Source organism: Lathamus discolor, chromosome 3 (assembly GCF_037157495.1).
Source record: "Lathamus discolor isolate bLatDis1 chromosome 3, bLatDis1.hap1, whole genome shotgun sequence".
NCBI lineage: Eukaryota > Metazoa > Chordata > Aves > Psittaciformes > Psittacidae > Lathamus > Lathamus discolor.
The window spans coordinates 1,855,507-1,875,221 of NC_088886.1; the positions used below are offsets into that span (position 1 = coordinate 1,855,507).

General features: G+C 50.6%; 1 protein-coding gene across 2 annotated transcripts in view; it reads left to right on the forward strand.

The window, feature by feature from the left end:
- Nucleotides 1-2,843: 2,843 nt before the first annotated feature.
- WLS (Wnt ligand secretion mediator) overlaps nt 2,844-19,715 on the forward strand; it is a 35,170-nt gene continuing 18,298 nt past the window's right edge. The window contains exons 1-2 of one of the 2 annotated variants that reach the window (XM_065673057.1): nt 2,844-3,101; nt 17,101-17,373. In XM_065673057.1, the coding sequence (XP_065529129.1) occupies nt 2,996-3,101; nt 17,101-17,373 (379 nt within the window). In that variant the 5' untranslated portion in view covers nt 2,844-2,995. Of the gene's footprint in view, nt 3,102-8,305; nt 8,404-17,100; nt 17,374-19,715 lie in introns of those variants that run through there. The other variant, XM_065673058.1, reaches the window with a different exon arrangement.

Genomic DNA, 19,715 nt, shown 5'->3' on the forward strand with positions numbered 1-19,715 from the left:
GAAGCAGCTCAATCCGGGACTTCTGTGCAGCAGTGTAAGTCTGAATAACTGTGGTGGGGGTTGATTTTGGGGTGGTTTTGCGTTTTGGGTTTGGTTTAGGTCTTGTTTTTAGTATTATTACTACGGTCATGTCATTTCGCTTCCTAATTGAGATCATAGATGTTCCTCTGTCAAGCCTATATGTTGTGTTTGTAGCGTGTGTCCTTCTCTTCTAGTTGTGTTTGGAAACCACCTCTGAATTCTAGCTTGGTTTCTCACATTATTTCAGTTAACCAACTGACATGAGACAAGCAAGAGGAGAAAATACCGTGATTTTCAGAGAGTTTGAGCTCTGTGCAAACCGAGCACCCAAAGCAAGCTTTCTCAAAGCTTTTGCAGTGACCTGTAGCACAGAAAGGTAGCACCAAGAACGAAGAGCTCGTGGAAGTCCCGCTGGGCCCTTACCTGTATCTTCAGGCAGCTCAACCCCTTTGAAAGACTGGGCTGGAGGCCCGACCCTGCAAAGAAAAAGCATTCCCTGTGGAAAGGCTCCTCCTCCTGCCTAGGGCTGGCTGTAGGATTGCTATTTTAATAGCAAAACAGCCGCCAGCAGTCAAGAGAAACTAATGTAATAAGCGGCAAGTAGATGAGTTCCCAGGTGATTGATTCTGGAGGCCTGACAGGGGCAGAAGTTCTGGTTTGTAAACAGCTGCAAAGGAAAAGTGGTGGAGATGTTCTTCCTCATGTGCTTTGGGCTGGTTTCTTCTCTGAGTGATTCTGTGTGTGGTCACTCCTTGGCAAAAGAGAGGTCCCAGCTCGCTATGGTATGTGTTCTATACGCCCTTTGGATGTGTGTCAAAAGTCACGAGATGAGTATCTCTGAACGTTGCAGTATTAAAGATGTAAGAATGCACCAGAAACAGAAAGTGCCTTATAAATGTGAAGTATCGTTTCCTGTGTTTTTGCTATTCTCCTTTTTTTTCCCTTCAGATTCTGTTATTATGGCAGGATCTTAGCTCTGCCTCTTGGATGTTCATCCCAGAAATAAATTGCTTGGAAGAAATGGGACATTTAAGATTGCACCATGTAACTTTAGTAGAGTCATTAAGGCAGATAGGCTTTAGTGGCGCTTGTGGCTCCAGAGGTGTTTGGTCATATATGTCCCTGCATTTGGGTAACTGTGGGACCTCCAAGGGTGGCCTGGACCGGGCAGACTCCCTCCTTGCCAGCAGTGATTGCAGCGGTTGGGATATGGGAGTCAAGGATAAGTTTAGGTATTTTGTGACTGCAGAGTTTACTCTTTTAGAATTAAGTTTAGTTTTCGCTTTTTTTGGGTTTTACATTAAGTTGTGACTTCATTGTTAAAAATAGCTCTTAATGGAAAAGTTCTTTGTACCCATTATGAACCCGCTAGGATCGTTCCCACAGACCTGCTTCCAAAAATCAAAGCCTGCTACAGTGGCTTTTTGCCAAGACAATTAAAGACCTAAAATACCAAATACTTCATACTGAAATTTCAAGAGAACCCCCCTAGAACAATTGCTATAAAAAAGGCTTATTTTGAAATAGCTAATACTGATGGTTAGGGTGTCTATTGGACACTTAATGTCTATTCTGAGTGACAACTTTCATTATTTCCTCTGTTGGAAATCATAGAATGGTTTGGGTTAGAATGGAGCTTAAATCTCACCCAATCCCAACCCCTGCCACGGGCAGGGACCCCTTCCACTGGAGCAGCTTGCTCCAAGCCCCTGTGTCCAACCTGGCCTTGAGCACTGCCAGGCATGGGGTTATTGTCACCACTTGTTTCCTTTCATGGCTCATTTGTCCTCAGGAGTGTTTTCAGCAGCTCCCTGCCTTGTTGCCTTGTTTCAGTTGCAGACGGCAGTGCTCTGTGGCCAATGGGGCAGCGTAGCACAGACCCCTGTGCTATGCCGTGACTGATAGCTTGGGTAGAAGGAATAATGGGATTCATGCTAAAAACCAGAGAGTGGCTGGGGATGGAGAGCTCATTCTGAGACTGGTACAGGAACGGGGGAGCGGGCAGAACCAGGAGGGACGTGTCCTCCAGGGACTGGGATGGGTGTGCAGCATGCTTGCAGCCCTGCCCTGGGATGTGGAGGTGAACCAAGGGCAGCTTAACCGGGAAAACTGCTTGGTGTGACCTGTGTGGAGGCACCACACGGAAGAGGGACGTGGAGCTGCTGGAGCGAGGCCAGAGGAGGCCATGGGGACACTGCGAGGGCTGGAGCAGCTCTGCTCTGGAGCCAGGCTGAGAGAGCTGGGCTGGGGCAGCCTGGACAAGAGAAGGCTCCTGAAGGGGAGACCTGAGAGCAGCTCCAGTGCCCAAAGGGGCTGCAGGAAACCTGGAGAGGGGCTTGGGACAAGGGCCTGTAGGGACAGGCCAAGGGGAATGGCTTGAACCTGCCCGAGGGGAGACTGAGCTGAGCTCTTAGGCAGAAGCTCTTCCCTGTGAGGGCGCTGAGGCGCTGGCACAGGGTGCCCAGAGAAGCTGTGGCTGCCCCATCCCTGGCAGTGCTCAAGGCCAGGCTGGACACAGGGGCTTGGAGCAAGCTGCTCCAGTGGAAGGGGTCCCTGCTTGGAGCTGGAGGAGCTTTGAGGTCCCTTCCACCCAAGCCATTCCGCGGCCCCACGAGCCCCGCTCAGTGCCGGGCTCCACAGGGAATGCGGCTGTGGAAGCGGGGGGGGGGGGGAATCGTCCCGCTTCAGGAGAGAGCCGGGGGGGGGCCCGGTGCTGAGGGAGCGGGGAGGGGCGGTGGCCGCGTCACGTGACCCGCCGCCAGCTCCTTTAAAGCGGCCACATGCGGCGGGGCCGCCACAATCACGGCGGAGGAGGAGGAGGAGGAGGAGGAGGAAGGAGGACGGGAGCGGGCGGAGGAAGAACGGGGCCGGTCCCGTCCCGTCCCGGCGGGCCCCGCCGTGCCTGTGAGCCCGCCCGCCCGGGTGGGGAGCGGAGCGGAGCAGCGGCGAGGAGCGCGGCTGGCAGCGTGCGAAGATGGCTGGGGCCATCATCGAGAACATGAGCACCAAGAAGCTGTGCATCGTCGGGGGGATCCTGCTGGTGTTCCAAGTCATCGCCTTCCTGGTGGGGGGCCTGATCGGTGAGTGCGGGCTGAGGGCCGACCCCTTCCCTCACTCTCTTCCTTCTTTGCTGCTGGCAGTATCGCTGCCTCCCTCCCCTGCGGTAATGAGCCCAGGCTCAGCGATTAAAACGCGGCCTCTCGCCCGGCGCCTGCACGGAGCGATCGGGCACAGGGAAAAGTTTGTGCTTTGTTGGGTTTTGTGTGCGTTTTATGGCCTGGTTTCAGCCTCTGCTTAAAGAAAGAGGGAAGGGGGGGAAAAGCCTTCAGTATGGCGACCGGTAGCGCAGGGGAGCCTGCGGCTGCGAAGTTGATTTAAGAAAAGAAGATATATATTTAATTGACGAAAAATAGATTATCCTTCCACTCTCGTCGTACCTCGGCCCCTCCCCGGCGCTCCTCGGCTTCCACCCGGCCGCGGGAGGGAACCTCACGGGAATGATAGCGAAAAACTCACAGAAATTGAAATAAAAGTGAGCAGCAGAAGGAGGGAGCGCTGGTGGGTGCTGCCCGGCCCCGCTCCGCCGCCCCGCGGCCCGGCTGGGTGCCCGGGGTCGTTTTACGGGGATCATCCCACCCCTTTTCCTTCCTTGTCCTTCCTCAGGATCCGCTTCCAAGAGGCGCTGGGTGGGGGGCCTTAAACAGTGTGTGTGTCCCCCCCCCCGGTGCTTCTCGGTCCTGTGCGGACACCCCCGGTCCCCGCCGTGCTTCGGGTCGCGGTCACTCCCCAGACTCCCTTTCGGACCGGGATCCGGGACCCCGGAGCCGCTGGTGCGGTCCCTGCCCCGGAGCGTCCCCATCCCAGGGGACGTAAAACCCCGGCCTTGAACCCCTCGGCCTCGGGGGCTGGCGGTGGGGCCCGGGGCTGGAGCTGGGTATGGAAGGAGGAAGATGGAGGCGAGCCGGGCGCTGGGGCAGCCCCGGCGGTGCTCGCTTGGTTTATTTGTTCTTTTACTAGAAAGCAGCTTCGCGTTGTGCGCCGGCTGCTTGCGGCGCAGGGCCGGCTGCTTGCAGCTTCCCAGTGCGCTGCCCGGCCCAAACCCTCCTGCCTCCACCCGGCCTTTATTCCCTTCCCTTCGGGGCCGGTGGGGTTTGCAATGCCCGCTGGGGGTAACGGGGGCCGCGTCGGGCTGGATGTGCTTCTTACTTGGGAGAGTAAAGTTGGGCTGTTCCCACCGTGGCCTCTGTTGGAGCGGTATTGGGGAAATACCTGCTGCATGCTTTTCTTTCTTAACGGTTCTTTACATTACCCACTTCTTTTCCCCAGGCAGCAGAGGCAGTGTTTCTGGTGCACATCAGCACTTTGCATTTGTAGCCCCTCTAATTCTCTGCTTCCGAGAGCCATAGAAGTAATACTAAACATCATTTTGAAACACTAAAGTTACCACCATTCTCTTCCTTCCTCACTTCTACTCAATCACAACAGAGTCACTGGCACACACTGGGTAAAACCCAGTTTTTCTTGTTTTGTCCTGAACCAGCCCTGACCATTATCAGGATTGGGGACTTTTTTCCTTCCCCCTCCCTTTTTCTTTAAGAGCTGCTTACAGAACCCAGCTCTTACTGATGAGATAAGGTGTCTTGGCCTGCGCTGTGGATAGAAGCCAGGCTCCATGTTCAGCCCAAGAGTGGTTTTCTAGTAGCTGCTCACTTCTAAGTTTAAAAAGAAGTTGCTTGTACAAAAGGAAGGCATTGATCAGAAATCCTGGGTTCTGTTGTTGAGACATCGTACAAGCAGATGTGTTTAGGTTTGATTTCATAGGCAATAAACAGAAGTGTTATCAGGATTGCAGGGATTTAGAGGTGCAAACTTAGCTGCTCTTAGTCCAGTCTTCAGTCTTGCCTATTCCCTCCCTTACCACCTTCTATCTGCGGGCAAATCCTGGGTTTTTTTTTGTGGGCAAACTTCCTTTAATTGCTGGAAAAAAACCACTTCTGATCTTCCAGCAGAGGAACCAGCACTGATCAATCACCCAGACTGGTTTTCCCCCGAGGTATTTAATGCTTCTGATGTGCTCAAGGAGTGAAAAAGCTCCTGTTCCCTCTGGTGGCTGTGGGATGGGCTCCAGCAGCTCCCGGCCCTCCTGGGAGCTGAAGTCTGGGTGTAGTGGTGCTTGTGAAACAGCTGGAAGGGTTGGTGTGTAAGCTAGGTGTGGTCCCCAACATCTGGCACAGGGACACACACGGAGAGCATCACAGCCTGGTGCTCTGCATGGAACTCTTCCCAGGAAGCCACCTCGGCTGGTGCCTCACTGATGGGGTCCATGGAAACTGAGCCAGTGGCTTGTGACTGAGCCCTGCAGCTGCAGGGTCCTGGTCCCTTTACAGAACCCCAGCCTGGTTTGTGTTGGAAGGGACCTTAAAGCTCCTCCAGCCCCAACCCCTGCCCCGGGCAGGGACCCCTTCCACTGGAGCAGCTTGCTCCAAGCCCCTGTGTCCAACCTGGCCTTGAGCACTGCCAGGGATGGGGCAGCCACAGCTTCTCTGGGCACCCTGTGCCAGCGCCTCAGCACCCTCACAGGGAAGAGCTTCTGCCTAATAGCTCAGCTCAGTCTCCCCTCGGGCAGGTTCAAGCCATTCCCCTTGGCCTGTCCCTACAGGCCCTTGCCCCAAGCCCCTCTCCAGGTTCCCTGCAGCCCCTTTAGGCACTGGAGCTGCTCTCAGGTCTCCCCTAAATGTTGTCTAAGAGGTGAGATACAGGTCGGTGCCTGGTGCTCTTCTGCAGTGTGCAGAAGCAGAGCTCACGGTGCCGATGGCTGTGGCAGCAATGACAGGGCACTGCTGCTCCTCAGAGAGGTGTGACAAGGTGGGATGGGAGCTGAGATGTCACTGAAATAGTGTTCCTGGTCTGGTTTGATCCAGTGCACCACACAGACACTAAGAATCTAGTTATTTTAGTGTATCCAGGTCTAGACAAACCAAAATACGTCCACCACTGGAACAGGCTACAAAGCTGAAGCAGCCTGTCCTTTAGCAGTCAGTTAGGTCATGTTTCAAAACAATGACTAAGTGCTCTATTTTAACAGATTACTTGTGCAAGTCCAAAATACACAAGTGCATTGGTACCCGATGCGACACTGACAACAAGGCTTCGTTTGCCTGATCTTGGGGGTTTCTGCAGCGGGGTTCTGTGCTCTGTGCTTGAACAGTCAGCTCTGCAAGGGCCGAGTTTCAATAGGGTTTGCACATTCCAACAGCTTTTATTTGGGAGCAGGACTCTGATCAGCTTGCACACGGGTGTTACTGCGAGCTGTGTGTTGGCAGAGCACGAGATGTACACACAGGGGAGTAATTCCCTTCCTCCTGTGGTGGTCTTTGCAAAGCTGGAGGGTGAGAAAACACCTCAAAGAAGGGTTTTAGTGAGTGTTTCTTTGTGCTATGGTGATGACCTGTTGGCTCCGGATGAGCGGGGCTGTCCCTGCTGCAAGCCCTCCTCTGCTCCCAAGCCCTGCAGAACTCCTGGTGTCTGCTCTGTTCTGTGATAAACACCTTGTTTATCGGTTACATTTGTGTGTGCATTACCTGCCCAGTTAGGATGTACCAGTGCTAGCTAACGCATGATCCATAAAATTAATCATACAACCCTGTCTTCACTATCCCACTATAAATGATAGCGTAGATAGAATGGATCAAACGGGAGTGTTTTCTGTTATCATTCAAGGCAGTGTTAGTGTCTGTGAGGAGTTAGGCTAATGCTGGTTTGCAGTCATGCCGGCATTCCCGGGAGCTCTCTCATGCCATGCATATGTATGCTCTGCCTTTCTGCTCTATGGCTGGGTTCAGCCACGTCCCTGCATCCTGACTGTCTCCAGGGGGCTACCAGGCTCCTACAGGCTTGGTGCTGTTCTGGCTGGCATATGGAGCCAGGTTAGATGGTGACAGCGTTGGATTCAGCATGAGGACAGTCCTTCCAACAGCTGGGTACCTGCTGGGGAGCTGCTGATGGTGTCCTCTTTGTAATTTAATTTGCACCTTGAAATTCTTTAATGTATCCCAGCCTGGTTTGGGTTGGAAGGGACCTTAAGGCTCATCCAGCTCCAACCCCTGCCCCGGGCAGGGACCCCTTCCACTGGAGCAGCTTGCTCCAAGCCCCTGTGTCCAACCTGGCCTTGAGCGCTGCCAGGGATGGGGCAGCCACAGCTTCTCTGGGCACCCTGTGCCAGCGCCTCAGCACCCTCACAGGGAAGAGCTTCTGCCTAAGAGCTCAGCTCAGTCTCCCCTCAGGCAGGTTCAAGCCATTCCCCTTGGCCTGTCCCTACAGGCCCTTGTGAAAAGGGTGTGTTTGTGTCTATATGTGCATATGTATGCACATGGTATTTAAAAAGGGCAAATATATGCAATGTTTAAATAAGAAAATGAAAGAAAACAGACTTTACTGTTCAGATCTGTCCCAGAGTTCATGGAGATGTCAGGAACTTCAGTGTTACTCAAGACCCAAAATGTGGGGCATTTCTCATGGTGCTTTGTAGCTCCCACAGAGTACCAGAGGATGCTGAGCCTTTTGGGTGCTGCTGGCACTGGGCAGGGTTCCACATCTCTCAGTGGTCTTTGTGCTGCTGGTTGAGCAGCACCAAAGCAGGACAGGCATACAGACCTGCAGCTTTCTCCCTCCATTACTTTAGCCAAGCAGAGTGATGTGCATCTTTTCCTGCCCTTGGTTTCCTAGCACTATGGAGGCTGTAGAAAAGAGCAAAGCTGCTGGGTAGATGGGGTGGCTGAAGCGGAGGGCACAAGGGGAAATCAGACCACAGAGCTCTGTGCAGCAATAGCCCTGCTTTGACACTGTGGTTTGTTTTGTTCCTTTGGGTGAGTTATTGAAAAGACAGTTTATTTTACGTGACTGACTTCTAGGACTCCGAGAGCACCTTGTCCCAAGCCACACATGATCTTGGTTTCAGTTCAGATGAATGCAGGAGAACCTCTCGCTGGTGAAGACAAAGTCCAGGAGCAGGCACACTGCAGTTAATTACAGACTCAGCTGATTGGAGAAGTGGAGGTGTTCACTGAGCACATGCATCCCCTGGGAGGAGGGGGATGCGTTTAAGGAGGTGCAGGTTCACTGCTCCCTCGCCTCGGCTTAAGGGGGAAAAAAGCAGAGTTGTTTTGACTGGAACAAGTGGAGCTGACTTGAGTGTCTGGCCCAGAGATAATGAGTCATGTGCACAACTGCCTGAGCAGCTATCAACAATCCGGTTCATTATCTAAATGTCTGATTTGGCTCCTGAGCACTGAGCTCCCGGGATTCCGTCGTCTTTCCTGGGATTTCATTACTTTCCTGGGGCTGAACTGATCTCCTGACAGGGAGGAGGCTCCGCTGCTGAAGGTACGTGGATGCAGCCTGCTCGGGGAGGCTGTCTGTGTGCTGCGGGACAAAGCCTGTTTCATGTGCCTGACTTTCTTTCATCTCTGGCCTCCCCAGAGATGGGCGAGCTGTGCGGTACCGTGGACATGAATGCCAATAGGCTCCTCTGTATAGACACATTCCTTCTGTGCTGCAGCCTTGGCAGGAGCACCGGGAGCCGATGAAAAAGCAGACATGAAAGGTCATGTCTGTTTGGTTTAGGTCTGCTCAATTCTTCTTCTTCAGAGCTGTAACTGTAGCTGCATGGACGAATGAGCCAGAAATGGAGGGTTCCCAGCAGAAACGGCCGTGCTGGGGGCCTGAGGAGCAGGCAGAGAGGCTCTACATCCCCCAAGGTGCTTGTTTTCTGCTCTTCTCACAGCTGTATCACTCCTATGCTATAGCTGCCTTGGGAGAGATGCAGCGGGTAAACTCCATGCCTTGTAGCTTGGGTCTTTTTGTGCTCCCCTTGTCTTTTGTGTTGGCACTAACTAACCCCCTTGGTTTTAAACATGCCCTGAATGCTTGCAAGTGGTGGTGACCCTGCCTGTCTATGCCTTGCAAAGGGTAAGGGTTTAACAGGAAGTTTTTCATCAGTAAATAACACTGATGGTGTTTGCAGTTATAACCCTGACGGCCTCCGAAAGCCTTTGAAGGGCTCAAGGTGTCCCTGTGCTCCAGGACTGCGGGCTGCTGCCCCAGCGGGATCTGATCCCTCCCATTCAAATGCAGATGGAATTCTTTACATATCTGAGCGCTGGGTGGTTTCAAGGTATCTTGTGATCTGCAGTGTGCAGCTCGGGAGCTCAGGCTCGGAGCAGAGCTGCTGGATACCAGCAGGTCATGCTGCTATTTTAGACCTCTGTTTGCAGGGATTTAATATCTTGGCTCGCTGGTGCAGGAAATGCATTTCATCCGAGTTGAAAACAGACAAAGGAGGCCTTGGAAGAGGCTCAAGCTGCCCGTGGCCATTGGTAAAGCGGTCCCTACCTTCCTTGGTTTCCCCCTGTCTTCTCTGAAATAAAATAGTTCTGAACACACAGTCCCGCATTTAGGGAATCTGGTACTGCAAATGCTCTCTTTATGTGCATCTGTTGCTGCTGTTCCATATGTATGCGAGCTATGGAGGTTGTTCATTAAGTTCTTCCAGCAAATACGCTTGTGCTGATGCCTTACAAGGTTTTCTTGTTTTGTGACTTAGCTGGGGCTGAGGGAATAAGCCCTTATCTCCGAGCAAAACTGCTCTTTAGAAGCCCTTTGGCTGCTCTTGGGTGGCAGCAGCCTTGCAAGGTGCTTGGATTCCTGTTCTTGCAGTGGGGATCCTGACTGCGTGTTCAGTTTTAAAGGCTCTTGGCTTAGAAGAGACCTTAAAGCTCCTCCAGCTCCAACCCCTGCCACGGGCAGGGACCCCTTCCACTGGAGCAGCTTGCTCCAAGCCCCTGTGTCCAACCTGGCCTTGAGCACTGCCAGGGATGGGGCAGCCACAGCTTCTCTGGGCACCCTGTGCCAGCGCCTCAGCACCCTCACAGGGAACAGCTTCTGCCTAAGAGCTCAGCTCAGTCTCCCCTCTTTCATCCTAAGAAGGCACAGGACTTCCTCAGAACTCCAGCAAGCCTCTTCTGCTGGTTGTAGTGCTCAGCTGGGGAGCTCACATCATGGCAGCGCACTTCCCACCCGTCTCTTCGGACAGTTTCAAGTTTAAGCCTAGGTTTGAGTTTGGCACTGCTGTCTGTGCCACCGAGCACTGCCTTCCATCCAGCTGTATCCTGAACTAAATCAGGGCTCCCACTGCACTATAAGCAAGGTATAGAAGCTGGTGCTGTCACTAGAGGATGTCTGGGCACAGATTCCTTCAGTCTTGCTTTCCACATCTGATGCAGAATACATACTTGGGTCAGAAATCTCCCAAAGTAGGCTTTGGTGAATTGGACACGGTCATTTTTGTCTGAAACAGAGACAGAAACCTGTAGTATTGAAAAAAGTCTGCTGGAGACAATAGAAATAGGGATGTTCATCTACAGCAGCATGTCTAGAGACTCCCACTGTAAATAAGAAGGGAAATGGTGGCCTGGAGCGTTAAGGGATTATGGTCTGGGTAAAAGCTTGCATTAAATTCATAAGAAATACCTTTCCCAAGTGGGTTTCCTTGCTCTTCAAAGATGAATTATATGGTTTAGATGCACACCAATTCTGCAGGGAAAAGGTGCTGCAGTGCTCAGAAACAGGCTTTGTGAAATAGTAACGAATAATAAGAAATGGTAACTTAAATGTTTAGTGGTTACTCGAGATATTAAACCTGTAGCCTCGAGGTGAGGCCAGGAGGTAGGAAAGGTAACTTTTGTGTCCCAGTAAATGTGTATTTGCAACTGGGGGCTATGTATATTGTAACCGGGGTTCTCGCTGCAGTAGCTGGGGAAGCCGAGCCTGTCTGCTGCTAAATTAGCTTGTTTATTCCTGCCCCACTGCTGGCGAGGGCAATGAAGCAGAAGCGCATTGTGTGTGCTCGCTGGGCAGTGCTGGCCTGCGCAGGAGGGGGTAATTGGGTAGAAAAGCAGAATGCTGCTGGTGCACGGGAGAAGTTAACACCCCATGAGCTCAGTAGGGTTCAGGCTTTAATCAATGTAGACACAATGCAACTGAGAGCTTCTAAAGGGTTGTTGATGGGGCGAGAGCAGGGGTCAGTGGTTAACTTGAAATGCTGGAGGGGCTCTAGAGGCGAGCGTACCAAATACACACCACGTTTTCCTATGGGAGCAGAGGGGATGTTGTTCTTGTCTTGGGGCTGAATTCCTTGTTTGCAGCAGTATGGAGGAGGAAGGAATTTGAGGGTTTATCCCAGGAGCTTGTTAAAGATCTGCTTAATGAAGTTAGTACAATGAGTGACGGTGGCTCTCATGCAAATCTGGGCATACGTAATATTATGAAATGAAAATAAAGCAAAATTGAGCTCATTTATAGTGATGTTTTTACTTAAAGATTTACATTTAAATACAGACGAGCAGCATTTCTTTTTCCTCTTGGGGAATAGTTCTTGAGGTAAGCCCCTTTGCTGGTGGGATCTTATTTTCTGCCTTGGGAAAGGGCAGATGAATGCTTACATGTTAACAGGTTGCTTCATGGACAGTATAGCTGAAACCAAAGGCAAGTGCTTATTGCTACACCGGGGAGATGCTGAAGGCCAGCCTGGAAAACAATAGTAATAGTTCTACAGCTGCATGTATGGATTGGAGAATGAATGCTTTCCTTTTGAGGTGACTGAGCCAGGAGCGTTAAGTCTCAACTGAAACTTGCCAGTTCTTCACCCCTCGAAATACTCCGTTTGTTTCATTTACTTGGCCGTGGGGTTGCACCCATTGAATGGAACTGAAACTTCCCCTTCTCAGGATTTCTGGGAGTCAAGCTTGAGAGCATGGTGGTCTCCAGGGTCTAAGCCAGCGGCTCGGGGAAGCACAACGCAGTGATGGATAGGGTGAGGGGCACCCCACTGTTCATCAGTTTGTTGGGTGTTTGGTACTCACTTTCTCCAGCCAGTTCTGTAGGGTTTTGCTCTGGAGAATGCAGGCAGACAGGGGCAGCGTTGGATGGGTCAGGGTGTCTTGGCCACATGATGAATCACTTTGTCTGTCTCCACTTGCACTTTGTTTAGTCTACGTGAAGCAGAAGAATTCCTTTTGCAGGAGGGAAATCCTCTCTCTTGGCAATGAGGATGGTCACCAGTGCTGAGAAACCAAATTGGGGCATCTTTTGCTGCAGTAGGTCCGAAGATCGTTGACCTCTCCAGTCAGTAGATATAAAGTATGCTGAAACGTCTGCTGCAGATCCTCTTACTTGGAGTCATTCTATGACACTGTTCTCTTTGGGTAAAACACCGCAAGCAGCTCAACACAAGACCGAGTAGCTTTGGATGGTTGAAAAACAAAAGCAATTGAATTTTGGTCATCTCCCCTCCCCCAGTACACATCTCCCAACTGCTGCTGTTTCCTGGGGATCAGAAATACGATCTTAAGCTCCTTTCCAACCCAAAGCATTCTATGATTCTATGAAAATCCATACGCTTGAGCCGGCGTACCATTGACTCTATGGTACTTTGAAGATGAAAAGTGATAGAAGACTCACTGGAGCTTACATGCCAGAGTTGCTTCAATCTATGAAACGCAGCTGAAATTGCTTCGGTTGTCCATGGGAAGTGGTGGCCATGCTGTTGAAAGCACCTGGCTCTCCAAGGCTCACTGCCTAGAACCACTGCAAGGAGCTGTGTTTCCTTGGTAGGGAACAGCAGCATCTGCTGGGACCCCCGGTGATTGTGGAGCTGCTGGAGGGAGTCCAGAGGAGGCCATGGAGCTGCTGCGAGGGCTGGAGCAGCTCTGCTCTGGAGCCAGGCTGAGAGAGCTGGGCTGGGGCAGCCTGGACAAGAGAAGGCTCCTGAAGGGGAGACCTGAGAGCAGCTCCAGTGCCTAAAGGGGCTGCAGGGAACCTGGAGAGGGGCTTGGGACAAGGGCCTGTAGGGACAGGCCAAGGGGAATGGCTTTAACTGCATAGCTTTAAAGATAAATGTGTTTATATCATGTATGCAAGTAAGCTTCAAAGAGCCTAAACTGAGTTCGCTCCCCAAACGGGTATGGAAGCCAGTGAGCTGCAAAGGAGGCTGCTCAGGCTGCGGTGGTTTTGTTTTCCCCTCTGTGCCTGCCTGGGGTTTTAAGGAAGATTGAATGCAGGTTTGTCCCATCAGAGCTGAAGGGGGCTCTGGTGGTGCCCGTCCGCTCCTGGCTGCTTCCCTCTGGCACGGGCGCATGGCTGCTTGGAGATCCGGCTGCTGCTCTGAAAGTGTTTGCTGTGAATCATCCTGCCTCTAAACTGCTCTGTGGGAAGAGTGTCTCTTAAGCACAGGGAGGTTGGAAGCATCCTTGGACAGTGATTGTGGCTCCAGCAGCCTCATGCCTGTGGCTTCTGGTGGATGAACCCCTTGGTGAAGGGGTTGCTGGGGATGCTTCCTGGGGGCTCTTGGGGCTGGCTCCTCTTGGAGCCGGCTCTGGAAGAGCCCCGTTCCCAATGGGCTTCTGCCAAACCTTCCTGACCAAAGCTCTGAACCCCTCCAAGTGCTACCTGCATTACTGCAGCACTTCCCATCGCATCGAGCAGGCTGGAACGTGGGCTGGGGCTTCTCCACTGGGTTATGCACAAATGGCTAGTGAATTATTTACAGGCTGACATATATCATTTCATATAGAAAGCTGAGGCATCTCCCAGCCCCACAGGCAGACTGGCTGAAAGCAGCCCGCCCGGCACCACGTGCTCACTGAGGTCCCTCGGTGCTGGCTTTGTTTGCCATAGCACTTTGTAATGCTGTTAGTTGACTTGGCTGCAGTTTCCCAAAGCAGTTTTTTCCACTTGGTTCAACACTCACTTGAATTTAATGGGACTGGAGCCAAAGAAGTAATGGAAGCCAAGTGCCGACGTTCCTTTGGTGTGCAGTTCCCGACGAGGAATAGATGGAGTAATTGTCTCTTGCCCCTCCAAGCTGTAACTTTGGCAGAGGGGATACTTGAGGGAGGATGCCAAGTACTTTAAATCAGTCCATGATGAAAACATGTATTTATGGCTATAATGAGTTGCATCAAAGCAAGAGATGTTCATTTTCCTTGTAGAAGTAACTTGATGTCTCTGAATTCAGAAATGCCTACTTTCAATCACACAAAGGTCTCTGAGTTAAAAAGCTCTGAATGCCTGGCTTATTTCACCACAATGTTCCTAATACTCACTCACAGCTGCGCTTTGAGCCATGGTAACCGGGCTCTGCGTCGAGGCAGGATAAAGGAATGTCGCACTGGTTTATGCATGTCCTTAATTCAAGTGTTCTGTAACCCTGGCCTTGCAGCTTGAGTTTGTTTGTTGAATGCTTTATTTTATTCTATTTTGGTGTTTCTTTGTGGCGTGTCAATGATTTCTGGTTTGGGGCTGCTGTCACGTATGAGGCTTCTGTGGTTCCTGAAGGGCTGCTGGATGCAGTGGGGTTTGAGATGCAGCAGAGTGAGTCTGTGTTGCACTTAAGCTATGAATTAATAACCAGAGCAAGAATGAACCTGGGACTATTCCTGCTTAAGCAAATCCCTTCCAGCCTTCATGCCAGCATCCTGCTGCTTTGCAGCTACAAGAAAGTTATTGCTGTCAAAAAAACTATATAAAAAATGCTGTTTATAAACTGCTTTTGAATAACTTCCTCCCGACTCGCACATTGAGTCATCGCTCCCCTGCCCGTAGGAAGCAGCAGGGATGTCATCTTCAATGAGGTGACACACGAGGGAAGATGCTGCGCAGGGTTCCTGGCTTGGCTCCCAAACAGCAATAGAGCTGCTGTTGTGATGCTGTGTCCAAATTACAAGGGAGCCAGGTCTGAATCATCCGGGTGTAGTGTGTGCGGATGTGTGCTGTGCCCGGCAGCCCTGTGAGGCTCTGCCCTGGATGGGGCTGGGGGTGGCTGGTGGGTGCTGTGCAGTCTGGGTTGGTTTTACTCATTCAAACAGTTGGAATTGTGGAGTTAGGGTGTTATATTTGTTCCTGGAGCTTTTTGTTGGGCTGTGTCCCTTGGAATGAGGGTGATGATAATGTGAGAATAGCCCAGGGACTGGCCAGCTTCTTCCCTGTTTTATGTGGCCTCTTGGTGGTGTTCCTCTGGAGACTTCAACATTAATGGTGCTGAGGCGCTGGCACAGGGTGCCCAGAGCAGCTGTGGCTGCCCCATCCCTGGCAGTGCTCAAGGCCAGGTTGGACACAGGGGCTTGGAGCAAGCTGCTCCAGTGGAAGGGGTCCCTGCCCGTGGCAGGGGCTGGAGCTGGAGGAGCTTTAAGGTCCTTTCCAACACAAACCAGGCTGGGATTCTGTGATTTAGGCTACACTTATTCTGTACACTTGGATATCTGTTATTGTATGTGCTACTTCTGTTTTAATGCATAGTACAGGAACACTTCCATGCTTACCACTTGCATTAGAGTATTTTTACATTCTTACATTAAGTTTGCACTTTGATTCTTGAGTTTCAAGCCTTATTTTAAAAAGGGCTGGATAGTTCAGTGTTTCATTTCCATTTCATGACTTGCATTGTGCAATTTCAAATTCTAGTGAAAACAGACACCAAGAAAACTCTTTTAAACGGATTAAAAAGAGAGTTAACCTGCTCCATCTGCTTCCCCAAACCTGTGGAGCTGGAGTTCTTTACACTGTGTCCAATGGTGCATTCCTGGTGATACTTCAGAAAACAGGACAGTTGCGGTTTAACGGCAGTGAAATGGATTGGACATCAGAATGTGTTGAATTGGCTGTCGTGGGGAAAGAAACCCCAAACCAGCTCCTGTCAAATGGGAAGAGATGAGTAAGAACAGGGGAATTATTGACCTGGTTTCTGGACTTTCTGATCCATAGAAGCCCCTCGGAGCACACTGGGGAGATGAGCAGCTCCAGCTCTGCTTGTCCTCATGGTTTGCCAGTTCTGTGATGCCTTAAGTGGCATTAAAATGTGTATTTCCCAAATGATACTGGAAAAACAGGGCAGTAGCACTGTCAGAAGTCTCTGCACGGCAGAATGACATTGGAAATCTATTTGAGTTTTAAAAGCCTTTTCTTTCTCTTGCATTTGAAGGTGTTATATGCTGAAATTCTGGCTGGAGGTGGATGCACTTCCCTTCTGCTTTCATCCCTATTTGTGTTTCATACTTGGACCGTTTCCTCACTGCTGTAAAGCCTGTGCAGTTTACTCACTAGTTTTAATTGTCTGATCTGGGATGTTATACATCATCCTAATACAGTGAAAATGGGCACAAAGCCATGTCCCTTGTCTGTGGTGATGGTCACAGGGCAGAGTTTGGGGAGCATTTTGGAGCCAAGCTCTCTGTTCGGTTTCTTTCCCCCCCAGAATCTCAAAACCCTGTGTCTGGAAGGAAAAAGAGACAAATCTCTGGCTGTAACAGTTGTTAATTCACACCTGACTTACAGCCAAAGGAAGCAGTACCTTCGTGCACAATGTGTTTCTACAGTGAGCAGCAATGGGTGAGCGAAGGTTTTTGGAGCACTATGGAGGTGACCAGTTTATCCCATGCTCTGGTGAGGCTGAGATGGCTCCCACAGCACATCCACAGACAGCAGGGGCTGGTGACAGCACTGGGCTGGGTTAGATGCAAAGCGGCGCTGCTCTCCCATTACCAAGGGCTCTTAAGCAAGCATGGTGTGATTCAGCAGTGAGAAAAGGCTTCCTGCCCAGAGTGTGGCTGTGTGGTAAGTGACCACGAGGTTTAGGATGAGTTCATCTGTCTAGGTTTGTGATATGGGCACGTACTTTGCATGTGGATTTGCTCAAGTGAACAAAGCAGAAGGGTGTATTGCACAGGAAAAGATGCCAGTAACTTCCAGTATGATTTTGGCGTAGCTGAGGTATCTGAAACTGACCCAGCAGATTCTGGCTGCTTCAGCTAATCCTAATTTGATCCCACTACAAAGTCAGGAGTACGTCTGTAGATGTAATAAACTTAATTACTTAACTGCAGGATCAAGGAGCTGTGATGGAGAAGCATTTGATGCATTTGTTTTCAATTGCCTTCAAGTAGTTGAGGGGGAGCTTCCTATTTTGGTGGGGAAACCACTAAGAAGATATCTAAAGATGCTAAAAATGTGGTTCTCTTCCATTTACAGCTCCCAGCCCCACCACAGCTGTTCCTTACATGTCAGTGAAGTGCATTGATGTAAGGAAGAACCACCACAAAACCAAGTGGCTGATGCCCTGGGGACCCAACCACTGTGAGAAGCTCAAGGACTTTGATGAGGCGGTGAGCAGGCAGATCGAAGCCAACGACATCGTGTTTGCTGTGCACATTCCCCTCCCCAGCAAGGAGATGAGCCCCTGGTTCCAGTTCATGCTCTTCATCATGCAGCTGGACATTGCGTTCAAGATGGACAATGACCTAAGTAAGTCACTCTTTGTCATTAGGTGCTGAGTGTGGTCTGGTTTCCCAATGTATTCCTCTTGAAGTTGCCTTTATCTTGTATCGTATACCAACTGCTATGATGCCTTCATACAGCTGGTGATACAGGAGCATGTCCTAAAGGTGGGAGTGAGTAATGAGACATTTCTTTGAGCAACCTGCTCTAGTGGAAGGTGTCCCTGCCCGTGGCAGGGGTTGGAATTGGGTGGGCTTTAAGCTCCTTCCCACCCCAAACCAGTCTGGGATTCTATGATTTCAATATTTGTCTTTGCAGGGAGAGATATTCATGCTGCAGTATTGAGTAGCTAAACAGATGATGAGCAGATTCACTGTTAAAGTACATAGATCACCATCAGCTACAGAGGTTTAAACCCCACAATTTGCTTTCACAGCATACACTTCTGGATTTCATATAGTTTTCAAGATGCTGAGTGCACAGCAGCAGCTTACAGTTGATAACACAGCCCAGCTCTTCCAGGTGCTTCTTTCCTCCTGCTCCTACATGTTCCCAGCCTGTGCCTTGTGCTGGCTCTGCTGTCCCTGTCCATGAACTGCATGGTGCAGCCTCCTCAGCAGAAGGTCAGGTTTGGCTGGATGAGCTCTCTACCAGGTTAGAAGGTTGGGTTGGTCATGGCCATGCAAGGCAGTGCCAGAGATGAAGATCTGCTGGAGCAGGTGAGGTGTGGGGATATTCCTTCTGGAGCAGCAGCATCACGTTGCTGTGCGCTTGTTTGGATGTCTTGCCTTGTGTGGAGGTGGTAAAAAGCAGGATCATGAGGCTTTTCATTTTTGTGAAAGCTACTGCCTCAAAAATCCTTTATATTTTATATATACATAAATACATATATATATATATATTTACACACGAACTAGTTACTGGTTTCTCAGTGCTGGAGACTTCAAGCTATGCAGTTCTGCTCTGTGCTTGCCAAGCACTTTGATGTGGTCAGCTTTGAAACTGCAAGCCAAAGGACTCGGTAAATGAGATTATTGATCTGTAAGTTTATATGAGGGGTCCATAAGAGGGAATGTTCATGTCTGAGTCTGTAAGCACAGGTTCTCCAGCAGGCACCAGATGCAGAAGAGCTGGTGTTCGTTTACTGAGCCTTTGTCATCATAATGGCTTTAACCTCTTCGGTTTGAGGTTGGTTGGTGTGAACTGAAGTAGTTGCCCCAACCTTCCGTCAATCCTTGTTAGATGCAGTTTCTTGCTAGGATTTGATGGAAACGTTGATTTGATGGATTTCCCCACCTTCTGGCCTTGAAACTGCAGTGGTCCAAAATAACTGGAAAGCTATAGGTAGAGGAATTGTGGATGAAGCAGTTTTACTGGGATTCACCCTGAGTACCTGGAAGAGATATCTGCAAAAAAAAAAAACCACCAAACTCCCCAAAAACCCCCAAACTCAAAAGTAAGCCTGCAAAATGATGTTGGGAGCAGCAAGGGCAAGACTGATCTGCCCCTTCCTGAAAGAAGGGATGTGCATGTGTGTTTTAAAGCGGTTTTGGGAAAAATCCTTCTGTCTGACAGCTATAACCTAACAACGAATAAACAATTCACTTTCCAACTGACTGAACTGGGGTTTCTGTAGCTCTTTGGGCACAGCTTGTCTGTTGGTCTGGCTCTAGTGTTCATTTAACCATATGGTGGACCAGCTCTGGTCTAGAAGCTGGCTGCTCAGCTGGGGTGTGGACTAGCAAACATGCTCTGGTACAGGGGAGCTGGCAGCTCACAGCCAGGTCACTGTAGATGTAAAGCTGTCATGAAAGCTTCAACACATCTTTACTGCCTTGCCTGCTCAGCATTGACCTGTTCCTTCCTGGCTGTTAAATCACAGAATCATAGAACAGTTAGGGCTGGAAAGGACCTCAAGATCATCCAGTTCCAACCCCCCTGCCATGGGCAGGGGCACCTCACACTAAACCATCTCACCCAAGGCTTCGTCCAACCTGGACTTGAACACTGCGAGGGATGGAACGCTCACAACCCCCCTGGGCAACCCATTCCAGTGCCTCACCACCCTAACAGGAAAGAATTTCCTCCTTAGATCCAATCTAAACTTCCCCTGTTTCAGTTTTAACCCGTTACCCCTTGTCCTGTCACTGCAGTCCCTGATGAAGAGTCCCTCCCCAGCATCCCTATAGGCCCCCTTCAGGTACTGGAAGCTGCTCTGAGGTCTCCACGCAGCTTCTCTTCTCCAGGCTGAACAGCCCCAACTTCCTCAGCCTGTCTTCATACGGGAGGTGCTCCAGCCCCTGATCATCCTCGTGGCCTCCTCTGGACTTGTTCCAACAGTTCCACGTCCTTATTCTGGTGTCCTCAAC